The sequence below is a fragment of the Drosophila montana genome, unplaced genomic scaffold (assembly GCF_035044405.1).
Source record: "Drosophila montana isolate Dmon_TW-CO22-7 unplaced genomic scaffold, ASM3504440v1 contig_2106_1, whole genome shotgun sequence".
NCBI lineage: Eukaryota > Metazoa > Arthropoda > Insecta > Diptera > Drosophilidae > Drosophila > Drosophila montana.
In genome coordinates this window covers 1-11985 of record NW_026997017.1, presented here as the reverse complement: position 1 = coordinate 11985, position 11985 = coordinate 1, and the positions used below count along the sequence as shown (strand labels likewise).

At 44.4% G+C, this 11985-nt stretch overlaps 4 protein-coding genes across 5 annotated transcripts; 2 read left to right on the top strand and 2 right to left on the bottom strand.

Moving 5' to 3' along the window:
• The first annotated feature begins 168 nt into the window (after window positions 1-168).
• On the top strand, window positions 169-1284 carry LOC135426997 (zinc finger protein 593 homolog). Its single transcript, XM_064680381.1, has 2 exons — window positions 169-322; window positions 382-1284. Exon 2 carries the CDS (start codon window positions 539-541, stop codon window positions 1034-1036), a length of 498 nt encoding a protein of 165 aa, XP_064536451.1. The 5' UTR covers window positions 169-322; window positions 382-538; the 3' UTR covers window positions 1037-1284.
• Window positions 1285-2283: 999 nt separating this feature from the next.
• Window positions 2284-8407, bottom strand: Cdc7 (Cdc7 kinase). The gene is made up of 3 exons (XM_064680373.1): window positions 7234-8407; window positions 6756-6978; window positions 2284-4190 (listed from the first exon to the last, which is right to left on the bottom strand). Exons 1-3 carry the CDS (start codon window positions 7742-7744, stop codon window positions 2615-2617), a joined length of 2310 nt encoding a protein of 769 aa, XP_064536443.1. The 5' UTR covers window positions 7745-8407; the 3' UTR covers window positions 2284-2614.
• Window positions 8408-8539: 132 nt separating this feature from the next.
• swa (swallow) lies at window positions 8540-10563 on the bottom strand. The gene is made up of 3 exons (XM_064680374.1): window positions 10265-10563; window positions 9337-10209; window positions 8540-9272 (listed from the first exon to the last, which is right to left on the bottom strand). Exons 1-3 carry the CDS (start codon window positions 10494-10496, stop codon window positions 8770-8772), a joined length of 1608 nt encoding a protein of 535 aa, XP_064536444.1. The 5' UTR covers window positions 10497-10563; the 3' UTR covers window positions 8540-8769.
• An 85-nt stretch (window positions 10564-10648) lies between these two features.
• On the top strand, window positions 10649-11675 carry LOC135426995 (calcyclin-binding protein). 2 transcript variants are annotated; one of them, XM_064680379.1, is made up of 3 exons: window positions 10649-10800; window positions 10865-11031; window positions 11099-11675. In XM_064680379.1, the coding sequence occupies exons 1-3, from the start codon at window positions 10786-10788 to the stop codon at window positions 11604-11606; spliced, it is 690 nt and encodes a 229-aa protein (XP_064536449.1). In that variant the 5' UTR covers window positions 10649-10785; the 3' UTR covers window positions 11607-11675. The 2 variants fall into 2 exon arrangements, with proteins under 2 accessions (XP_064536449.1, XP_064536450.1); XM_064680380.1 differs by having other exon boundaries at window positions 10650-10800; window positions 11102-11675.
• Window positions 11676-11985: the final 310 nt, after the last annotated feature.

Here is an 11985-nt window from a genome sequence, read left to right as displayed (position 1 = left end):
ATTTATTTACATATTTTTATCGGATACGGAAATGCGCGTTTCGCAAATAAAGTACTTACCGAAGATCGCGTTATGACCGAAATTTAAAATTTTTTTTAATGTATTGACAAATGTAGCACAACAACATTATATCATAGCAATGGCAAAAAGCATTAAATATTTAAAACAGCTGTTTTGTATGTGCACAGATGTTTAATGTTTTGTATACAGTGTGTACACACTGCTCACCCATTAGCCGCTACAGTGTGTACCCAACAGATTTAGTCTAAGAACTATTTATGCGCAGTAAATAGCGAGAAGGAAACGTTGTTTATTAAACAAGGTGTGTAAATAATTGAATTGTTGCTCAATTCTTGCTCTAACTGTTATTTTAACGCCTAGGCAAATTGGAAGTGCCGCTCAGACATTTAGTTGCTGCACACCCCAGGAAAGTGGTCAAAACAAATACCACGTGCAGCCGAGACAGTTGCAAGCAAGACAGATTCTCAAATCTTTATTTTTGTTGTTGTCAATTTAATTAGAAAAAAAAAGCCTCAAGATGGGTATGGTACAAAAGCGCAAGAAGATGCACTATGGCGACACGCATCTGCAGCGTCGCTGGCGTGTACGCAACCGTCGCAGGGATCTGGACCAAATCGATGACGACATGCGCACACGCAGCGGCGAGCTAATTAATCAGAATGTGGATCTGGAAAAGCCGGGCTTCGCGCAGTTCTACTGCGTCCACTGTGCCAAGTACTTCATCGACGACAGATCGTTGCAGGCGCATTTTCGCACCAAGGTGCACAAGCGCCGCCTAAAGGCGCTCGAAACGGAGCCATACAGCATCGAGGAGTCGGAGCGTGCGGCCGGCCGCGGCAGCTTCAAGACGCCCAAGAAGCGCCTCATCGAGACGCAGCCAAGCAAAGACGAGGCCAAGGCTGGCAAACGCATCAAAGTTGAGGAGAAGACCGAAGATAGCAAGCCCATGGAAGAGGATGCGCCCACAACATCCGCAAAGCTGACACGAAAGAAAGCTAAGAAAATGGCAGCTTGAATTGAAATGCGATTCAAATTTAGACTCTTTGTGGATTTTCTTTAGCTCGATAAACCAATATATATATATAGTTTTTATATGTATGTAAACCTTTCCAAATCTAAAAAGTTCATGTTAATAGGCATGAATACATGAATACTTATGTAAATCGTAAATGATAAAAGAATGTAAAATATATATACGAATGTTACATTAATCAAATATCCTGTATTGCCTTTATATGTACAAATAGTACAATTAGGCATCTGATCTGACTTTTGATAATCGCATATATTATTATATATATAGATATATTCCCCGAGTGCATCTCGAGCCTTGACAGCGATCTGATGTTTCACTATATTCCCTAAAATTAAATTCGGATAGTTTTATAGGCATCAGACTATTATATCATATAGCTGCACTTAGGATCGAAAAGGTTTCGGTGCCAGAGATTAGTTTAGTTTGCGTAAGGCAATATAAATACCATATTCTCTTTGACTATATATTTAATTTGTACAAATCGATTGATTTCCAAAATCCAATTTGATGATGTCTTTTTGAAAAATGCCTTAGTTGAGACTAAATTGTATTACTGAAAGAGATCCCACTGATCCCAGCTGAAAAGCGACCACTGTGTTCTAAATTGATAAGCCTTATCCTTACATTAATGCTTTCCTTAATCCATGATGTTTTGTCCAAGCATAAAACCAGAAAACAATTCTATTTCTTTTCTTTCAAATTGAATGGTATAAATATATTATTTTGTATATAGATACGAATCAATTAACTCGACGCACACATGAATTCCTTATGCACATATAAATCTATACATACACTTAAAATTATTCGAACTACGTAACATATACATTTGTTTTTATAACAAACAGAACTTGCTGTCGTTTTTTTTAAGTACTATATATATTTAGTTTTATACTATTTGGTTGTCAAGTTATCTGCATTTATTCTCAATGTTTATTTGGTATGATTACAAAAAAAAAAAAAAAAAAAACAGTTTTTTTTAGATTTGTTTTTTTGTATAAATATGTGTATAAATTTAATGTATGTATTTTTTTTGGTGTACATAAAATGGGTTATCGAAAACCAAACGGATTTGATTCAGATTTTGAGTATAAGAACGAGCGCTCAAAACAATGCTGAGGTATATGATCTTTGTTTTGTTTTTTTTTTGTGGTTTTTCTATAAATATTTCTCTTTTTTTTTTGTATTTTTTTTAATTTTTTTTAAGTATTTTCAACCGGGAGCGGCAATTTGAGTTTTAGATGTCCCTTTACTTTGTGATCCTCTCTCGTAATTCTCTTTGTAAAGATATGCATGGAACTATGTTGGATGATAACTGGGCAGTGCGCGGGTGTGTCTGTGTGTGTGTGTGTGTGTGAGTATGTCTGGGTGTGTTCGTGTGCGTGTGTGTGTTAAGGATGTGCGTATGTATGTACAGGCACGATTGTGTGTGTGTGTGTGTGTTTGTAATTACATATATACTATGCTCGGCACTGGCAAAAAAAAAATTTATATGTATATATATATATAGTATATATGCTAAGCTCTAGAGGTTATCAAAGGGTTTTCGACTAGTTTTCACAGTTTGTTTAGAGTTTGTTGCGGCTGCTCAGCGATTGGTGAAGCAGCTCCCGCTCCCGCTCCCGCTTCAGCTGCAGCTGCAGCTTTGGTGGCGCGCCTGCGCGTCATTTGCTTGGGCGCCTCGGTGCGCAGCTTGGCGGCAACAGCGGGCACAGCGGGCACGGCTGCCGCTGCCGTTGACGTTGCCGTTGACGTTGCCGTTGCCGCCTGTTCCGTAAAGAAGGGATGATTGAGCGCCTGTTCGGCGGTGATGCGCTTGAGCGGATTGATTTCGAGCAGGCGGCTGAGCAGATCGTAGGCGCTGGCCGGGAAACATTCGTACGGATCGAGCGGCTCGGTCACATAGGGGCTCTCCTCACAGAGGCAATTAAAGAAATATTGATCACAGTTCTTGCAGACATCGATCCGGCCGTCGGCAGATTCGTGCTTGCGCACCATCTGCTGGTCACTAAAGATGAGCCGATGCCGGAAGCGCAGGCACAGCTTGCGCAAATTGAGCGGCTTCGAGCGCTGGCTAAGCGTCACCATGCGCTCGAGGGCCAAGGCCGTTTTGCGTATGGCTCGATCACCAAATATGGTTACGATCTCGGCCAGAGCGACAAAATCGTTTGGCGCCTTAAAGAACGGATAGACGGACGATAGTATCGATAAGAAGATGACGCCCGCTGCCCATATATCCACGGCGGTTGTCTGATCCGCATACTTGAGCAGCACCTCCGGCGGCCGATAGCCGGGCGTGCCCGCTCGCGAGGCATGCACCTCCTTCTTCATAAGGCAATTGATGCAAACGGACGGATTCGCAAAGCAATAGCATTTCGCATTGTTGTTGTTGTTGTTGTTGCTGTTGCTGTTGCTGCCACCGCCGCCAGCGGTGCGATTTGTGTTGTACTTGCTGCTGCTGGTCGCCGAATCCGGCTGCACGGACTGTGCCAGTGCCGGTGGCGGCGCCTGTGACTGAGCCGCTGCCAAATGCTGTGCGTCCGGCGCCGTCTCTGCGAGACTCTGTTTGGCCTCGCTCTTGGCGCCGTGGGCTATCTCATTGACCGGCTTGAGCGGCATCTTGTTCCAGTTGCTGGCATTTGTATCATCGTTGAGCCGCATGCGCTTAACCGCGCCCCCAAGTGCCGCCTCCGACGGAGTTGCTGGCGCCGGCGACGGCGGCTGCTGCTGCTGTTGCTGCTGTCCGGACGCGTCGCGTGGACGCTTGATGTTCGCCACAAGCTGCTGCTGATGCTGCTGCTGCTGCTGATGCTGATGCTGCTGCGAGGCAGCTAGGCTGGTTGCCCCGCCGCTTAGATTCACATGCTGCGCCAGCCCAAAGTCCACGAGCAGAAACTGGCCCTGTCGTCGATTGTACAGAAAGTTGCTGGGCTTCACATCGCGATGAATAATGTTGAACTTGTGGACATGCCGCAGGGCCAGCAGCAGATTACGCATATACAAACGGATCTCCGGCACATCCATCTTGGTATAGAAATCGTGGAAACGATCGTGCGGCATATAGGGCATCACAAATGCCGCCGAGGCCTCGCAGCGCAAACAGCAGTGGATGCCCACAACGTTGTCGGTGCCCCTGGAGAATGGAAGAGAGAAGCAAAGCAGAGAAGAGATAACAATTTGGTGGAATAATTGCGAGGGGAGGCGCGATAAGCAATAACAAGCATGTCCCTGGTCTTAGACTTTTCTGGTTAAGTTTCAAAGAATCATTTTGCAAAATCGATTTTTATCGATTTTATAAAAACAGTTGGAAATATCGACAAACAATTTTAAGCTCGATTTTTGTAGAGTGCTCTGGTCTTTGACTTTCTGGTTAAGTTTCAAAGAACTATATGCAAAATCGATTTTTATCGATTTTATAAAAACAGTTGGAAATATCGACAAACAATTTTAAGCTCGATTTTTTTAGAGTGCTCTGGTCTTAGACTTTTCTGGTTAAGTTTCAAAGAACTATTTGCAAAATCGATTTTTATCGATTTAATAAAAACAGTTGGAAACATCGACAAACAATTGTAAGATCGATTTTTGTAGAGTGCTCTGGTCTTTGACTTTTCTGGTTAAGTTTCAGAGAACTATTTGCAAAATCGATTTTTATCGATTTTATATCGACAAACATTTATAAGCTCGCGATACACGAGATAATATATATTTCAAATATCAATTATCTAGCATTTAATGTTTCCAAATCTTACACCTGATTTTTTGGTTGCCGAAACCGAAACCAAGTACTTTCATTTTTCTTTTGGTATTTTGGAAATATGTGAACATAACTTTAGAGCCCTACGATAGTTCCAGTACTCAAAATAACAATTAAATGTTGTTAAAACAAAATATCTTAGGCTTATAAAAGAAATTGTTTTATTTGAAATTGTATAAGGAGAATATGACGAACAAAGGTTCGCACCAAAACCTGAGCACATGTATATGTACAAAGGTATAGAAAACCAGATTTACGAATTGAACCATAGGAACTGACATTAGTTCGAATCGAAATCCGAATCACCTTAATTATGCCTAAGTAGTAATAGAAGTATCAGGTTTGAATCAAATACTATCTTGAAAAACAATAAGTTGTTCAAGAATAGATATTGTACATATCGAACTAAGGGTTTTGGGCCTTATTCACTTCCTAAAAAAAAAAAAAAAAAACTATGGTAAGGGTACAAAAAAGTCTGTATGCAAGGCCGTAGATCTTTACACTACAAAATTCAAGCTATGAATCGGAAAAGCGTGCAAAATAATCCCCCGAGCACAATAAGGGTTAAAAGAATGAACACATCTACGGTTAAATTTCTTGCTAATGTGAGAATCGCATTATTAATAACATTAGCAGCTCCATAAATCGGTGCTGTGCGCATTTATTAATGATAAATATACACAACGAAAAGGGGAACTTGAGATGAGCTCATTTGGTCTCCCATTTGGTTCAAGCCGTGCAGCGTAAGAGGTCGCCCACGTCGGTGGGTCGGTCGGTGGGTGGGTGGGTGGGTCCGGCGGTCAGTGGGTTGCCCGGTCTACCGACGTCACAGCGATGATTATTCGCCGGGCATTGCGCACGACCCAATCCCCGTCTTCCAATCATAATTATCAGCCCTGTGACGCAATTGGGCAACGGAATTTGCGCAAATTGAACGAATAGGGATAGATATATACATACAGGGACAGATACAAGAGAGAGAGAGAGAGAGGCATCAGTCCAGTCCATGTCTGGCCGGCCGGCCGGCCGGTTGTCTGGCTAGCCCCCCCGTGCAGCCAGCCAGCCACCCATCCAGACGGCCCACGCAGAGAGTGTCGTATGCTCTCAAATATTTTAGCTCTCTCTCTCTCTCTCTCTCTCCCTCTTTCGCGAGCTCGTTGGCCATAAATAATGCAAGAACCCTAGCGGAACTCAGGCTGGTTGCCATTTAGGCACATTTTGGCGATAACCTTGCCCAAGGTAGTTCAAAGCGGAATTGAACGGTTTTTGTTTTCTACGTCATCGCACAGTGACATATGCACACACACGCACACATGTACAAGTATAAATAACATATTATGTATGTATTGCTTATCTAATCTCGCTAAGCAGCACGAGATTATCGATAGTACGCAAACGCAAAATGGTGTAATCGATACTTATTGGAAGGCGGTGGAAGGATATGCAAAATGCGTCAAGTCCAAATTGCCCACTTGGCAAAGCTCTTAAGCCACAATCTTAATGTGTGTGTGTGTGTGTGTGTGTGTGTGTGTGTGTGTACGTACATGCATATAAATAAGTGTGTTTACGTCTGCATATGAGCACCGACTAATATATGCATGTAAGTGTGCTCATGAAATTTATTTGCCTGATTTGTAAACAAATATTACATGAGAAGCAGTTCGCACATGAGAGCGAGTGAGAGCGGCAATGGTGTAACTAAGAAGGTGGCACGTGAATGGTGTGTGAAAGTGCAATAAACGTCGGAGCAATCGATGACAACGACAACTTAAATAAATTGCAATGACGTATGTAAGATACGTATGGAAGATACGTCTGCTGCGAGCGGCTGACGTCGTTCGTGACGCTCTCAATGGAAATGCGGGACAGCCAACGAACATTCAGAAATTATTAACGCTTTGTTTGGCATTTGAATTAGCATTCTAAATATGATATTAGACATACCCCATTTCTGTCATGCATTGCAGCTCCTTCATAATGCGATCGGGATGGCTGGTGGGTATATGATGTTTGATTGCAAACTTGCGCCGCATGCTGTCCGGCAGCTGTGCCTCCCGCTTGAGCGTCGCCAGCAGCACAGTGCTGAATGTACCGTTACCAATGCGGCTCTGTACATCGAATATTTGTGCAATGTCGGGTATGCGCAGCAGCAGATCGTTGATAGCCTCTGCAAGTTGGGCAATTGTCGGTTATTAATTAGAAAATGGCGGTTTAATCAAATCTGGCAGCACTCTCTCCACCTCTCTCTTTCTCTCGCTTACACACTCAGCAAGCACGAGTTATGCATAAAAATAGATTTGAAATGACACACACACACAGACAGACAGTCACACACACATACATGTACGCATACAATATTCAGTGCTGCCATGGAAATCAAGAAAAAACGCACACAAAATTAAAAATTAAGATGGTTGCCTACCGTCACTTTTGTTGCGTGGCTTCGTCCTGTAAGTGGCCGCAATCGTTGCATATTGTTCGGCGATTGCCAACACTGACGATGGATGCTTCTGCAGCTTCATAACATTGTTGCTCTGTTTGTTATTTATGATTATTGTTGTTGTTGTTGTTGCGTTTGCTGCTGCTGCGGCTGCGGCTGCTGCCTCTACGCGGGCGCGTGCAGCTGAAATCGCTGCAGTTGTTGCCTGCACCGTCTGCTCGTCCTGACGTGGCCAGGAGTGCATTCCTCTGCTCGGCTGCACATTGACTCTGATATTCCGAAATGCGGCTGCCAACTTTGAACTAGAATTGCCATCGGCGGCGGCGGCGGCGACTCCTGTTGTTATTGTATTTGTAGGCAGCTGCTGCGGTTTGTTGTTGCTGTTGTTGTGGTTCACACTTTGAGCGTTTGCCTTGATTTGGGCAGCTGGTGCAGCCGCCGCGACCGTGTTATTGTCGCAGCGGCCGTTGCCAGAATAGATGCGCTTTTCCATTGTTCAGGCGTTGTTGTTGTTGTTGTTGATGGTTTAATCAGGAGCAGCATCTGCCTGAGCTGGCTTATGGGGCAGAGTATGAAGTTCAAGTAAATTGGCCACACTTTACAAATCACGCACGGTACTTTTAATTTTTATTGTGCTAGCCGTTTTTTTTTTCAAATTTTTTTTTATATTTTTTTTTGTATTGCCGCCCTCTTGTTTCTGGGTGGAATGGCTGTTTTGGTTCTATAAATACATGGAAAATTTGGCCGAAACTTGCGAATATATTTGATCGGTTGAATTTAGCTGATAAAATTTTGTATTTTTGTTATTATTTCATCCAAACGAGACTGTCGAGCGCTGTAATATAACTGGCACACAGGCCGCTACGTTTTGCTTCTCACAGCAATGCCAAAATTCGAGCCGCTTACTTTTTTTACTCGCCTCCGATTCTGTTTGCTTGGCTCTGTCTCTGGTATTGGTACTGCTACTGCTGCTGCCGCTGCCGCTGCATCTGCCGCTCCCGCTGTCACTCGCCTGTGTAGAGCGAAAGACGCACGATTTTTGGCGAATATCAGCGGGACTTGTTCACTTGCCTCTCGAACTTTCCGTTTTATTTAATTAAATGCGACCATAGAGCAAGTTACTTACTCTATGCCTGACAGGCCATTACAATTATTTGACAATTCAACAGCGATAAACGCCGAGCAGCTGATTTCAGTGTTGATAACGCTGGCATATCGCTTGACCGCAGCATTGCCTATCGATAATTGTTCGTTTAAAGTGCGCCACAATTCAAATTTTGCAATACAATTACAATCGATACACTTTATAATAAGTTGACACTAAACTAGGACTATAAAAAGCAAATCGACATTAGAGAGACATCGCAAATACTTACAAATATGGACTAAAACATAAAAGTACAATAATGCAATTATGGGATATGGTTAAAAATAGAAACGTATTGCGAACTTTTGAAAACGCCAGCGTAAACACTAAATGAATACAATACAAATAATGAGAGAAAAAAAAAATGCAAATTAACGCAAATTATGCGAACGCGTGGAATCGTTGGACAACAGCGGAATGCCCACCGTATATGTGGCATTGCTGGCATCCATCTGATTGGGATCATCACAGCGTGCACACGGTCCAAACAGACGCAGCATACGGGCAGCAAGGGACCTCTTCCTTTGGCCAATATGTGTATGGGCCCTGTACTGCTGCATACTGAACTGGCTGGTGCTTGAGCTGCTGTTATTATTGATATTGCCATTGTCTGGCTCGTGTGTATTCAATGGCACTAGCTCAATCACGCGATTGCTGGTTTTCTCAAAGTAAATGATGCCCTCGCGCTGGCCCCAATTTAGCATGGGCGCGAAATTGATGGCCTGATGTCCGAACTTTGGTTGCGGTGAACGCAGCTCGTGACCCTCAATTTCAATGGCCGAATCATTGCTGCTGGGATGGCTGCTGCCCGAATTGTTAGTAGTGGCGCGGTTGGAGCTAGTTGCCTGCAAGTTGCCATTAACGTCCTCCCCAGCTGTAATTAAAAAGTGAGCGACTTTAATTTCATCTATGACCGATGTATGCCCCTTAAGCAATACCTATTGCGTGTCCATGGGCATCCACATCGGCGCTATCGTTGCTAAAGTTGAGGGAGAGCGGCTTTATAAGGCCGCTCTTCTTCAGCGATTTGGTCAGCTTTGGCTGGCGAATCGCGGGCGGCACGCTAAGCAGCGGTATTTCAATGGAGCCCGCGCTGCTGTCGTATGTTAGTTCATGTAGATTCGCATTCGGATGCGGCGTTGCATTGGCCGCTATATCGGGCATATCGGATAGATCGGACAAATTGGATATGTGCGCCGTAATCATTGGCAGATCTGTTTGTGTGGCCTTTGTCATGCGCACATTGGGCAAGGAGTGGCAATGCATCTGGGAGCGAACCGAGTGGCCACTACCAAATGCATTTCCACCACCACAAACGGCCAAGGCAGTTTGGCGCTTCAACTTGTCCTTGCAATCGGTTAACTCGGTGCGTATAATTTCAAAGTTGTTCCTTAAGACAATGTTGGCGTCGATTCTCTCGTAGAGCTGCTTCTCCAACATCTTGTTGTGCCACTGCAGGCTTTCCTTTTCGTTGATGAGCCGCTCGTAGCTCTCGTCGCGCAAATGCTGGTCCGTGCCGCTGCTGTTTGTCAGTGACTCATCCAGCTTCTGCTGATCCTCAGCACCGCCACGTGGCGTCAGCGATTCTGGCATGGAACGATGCCGTTGAAATGTGCCCGCCGTGTTGCGTCGCTGCTTCTCCTGGTCGTTAATGTCCGCAATGTATTTGCTCACTTTGCTGGTGACATGCTTGTAGCGACGTTTCGTATACGCCGAATGGATATCCTGATAGGAAACCGCTTTGCTGCTGCGTCCACTTCCCAGCTGTATGTGCGTGTCGGCGTGGTGGCCTTTATTGCTCGCCGCATTGTCTGGCAATAAGACCAAGTCAATTAAAGTGGCAATTGAGTGTGAGCTCTTACTCACCATGCTTGGGCTGGTTATGATCGTGCTCCAGGCCAACTGGATCGCTGGCGCAGGTCTTCTCCGAGCAGTCGCTGTTCAAAAATGGCGACGGATGGCGCTCAAAGTTATCGGGGTCATCGAGATCCAAAGCATACTGTCGCTGATAGCTGAGACTTGTGCCCTGGCTAGCCGCTGTCGCGTTTAGCTTATCGAACAGATCGTCGGCGGGAAAGCTTTCATCCTGCAAACTCATTTTTCAAGACACAAATTTCGCACATGAAATATTGTTGAGGATTGCAAAATTGGAATAGCACCGTTACGATACAGCATTGCCAACAATAAGGAAATCTAACTGGTTCCGCTCATTCAATTTCTCAATCGATGCGAGTTCTTTTCCAGTATTTTTGTGCAATATCGATACCAGATATCGATATGTTTAAACGACCCATCCATAAGCCGGCGTGGCGTCACTATTGCTCGAAGTTTCTACGAATCATTTACACATTTCTGACAAACTATAATTTTTTACTTACTCTAGCAAAATGCCCCTAGAACAGGTGAGTGCCAGTGACATGTATTCACAGACTTATATAATTTGAACACGTGCTTATCGCAATACAGCTGAAGGCCGATGTCGCCGAGTGCGCCGCATTGCTGGAGCACGCGAAAAGTGCGCGTGTTAAAGGCGCGCTAACCCAGGCCAAAGCCGAGGCCGAGCGCGAAATTATTAATTTGGAGATAAAAGCACGCCTGGCGGCTGAGCGGCAAGCTGGCGCAGATTCCAAGCGGTAAGTTCTCGCTCGACATACATATGTATGTTTCGATTTTTGCCATTTAATAAATTCTCATGCACAGCAGATATCTGCATGAGCTGACGGACTACGGCTGGGATCAGAGCTCCAAATTTGTCAAATTGTTTATAACGCTGGCCGGCGTACAGAACTGCACCGAGGAGGCGGTCACCGTAAACTACACGGACCACTCCCTGCAGCTGCACGTGAGCGATCTCAATGGCAAAGACTTTGGTCTGACCGTCAACAACCTGCTCTATGCCATCGACATTGAGAAGAGTTACCGCAAGCTGAAAACGGACATGGTTGCGATATATCTGAAAAAGGTCGAGGAGGGCCAGAGCTGGGACGTGCTGACGTCCATACAGAAGCGACTAAAGCAGAAGCAGGACAACGAATTGGCCAAAGAAAGCGAGAATCCCGAGGGTGCTTTGGTCAACATCATGAAGAAAATGTACAACAGCGGCGATTCAAAAACAAAGCAAATGATTGCGAAAGCTTGGACCGAGAGCCAGGATAAGGCCCGCTTCGGATCGGAGGTTGGCGGTCTCGGCAATCTCGGCGATATATAATTAGTATTTAGTTTAAAATGAGCCTAACAACGAAATACAGCATATAAAATATATATTTGATACTCCATACACATGCTTAAGCTTTTCATGCATGAACAAAGTGCGCATTAAGATATTCCAAATAAATCGAGGTGGGCATGCAAAATCTGTTTCTCTGTTCCTTTCAGTCGATCAGTGATGCATTCGCCTATCGATAAAAATGCAGCAATGCGCTGTATCCTAACGAAAGATCGCTGCTATGGCACTCCATAACGCATATTTGAATATATTGTTGAGCGAAAAGTTTCCCTCGATAGGACTCGAACTCGCAACAGACCAGGCTACTTGCCGCCTCCTCTACCCAACAGACAAACAAAAAGCTGATGATAACGGAAAAAAG

Coding starts and splice junctions, on each gene's coding strand:
- LOC135426997 (XM_064680381.1), top strand. CDS start 539: ATGGGTATGGTACAAAAGCGCAAGAAGATGCACTATGGCGACACGCAT.
- Cdc7 (XM_064680373.1), bottom strand. CDS start 7,744: ATGGAAAAGCGCATCTATTCTGGCAACGGCCGCTGCGACAATAACACG. Junction 6,979..7,233: donor GCCACGCAACAAAAGTGACG/GTAGGCAACCAT, acceptor CCCAACTTGCAG/AGGCTATCAACGATCTGCTG. Junction 4,191..6,755: donor CAATGCATGACAGAAATGGG/GTATGTCTAATA, acceptor TCCATTCTCCAG/GGGCACCGACAACGTTGTGG.
- swa (XM_064680374.1), bottom strand. CDS start 10,496: ATGAGTTTGCAGGATGAAAGCTTTCCCGCCGACGATCTGTTCGATAAG. Junction 10,210..10,264: donor TCATAACCAGCCCAAGCATG/GTGAGTAAGAGC, acceptor TCTTATTGCCAG/ACAATGCGGCGAGCAATAAA. Junction 9,273..9,336: donor TGCCCATGGACACGCAATAG/GTATTGCTTAAG, acceptor TTTTAATTACAG/CTGGGGAGGACGTTAATGGC.
- LOC135426995 (XM_064680379.1), top strand. Junction 11,032..11,098: donor GCTGGCGCAGATTCCAAGCG/GTAAGTTCTCGC, acceptor TCTCATGCACAG/CAGATATCTGCATGAGCTGA.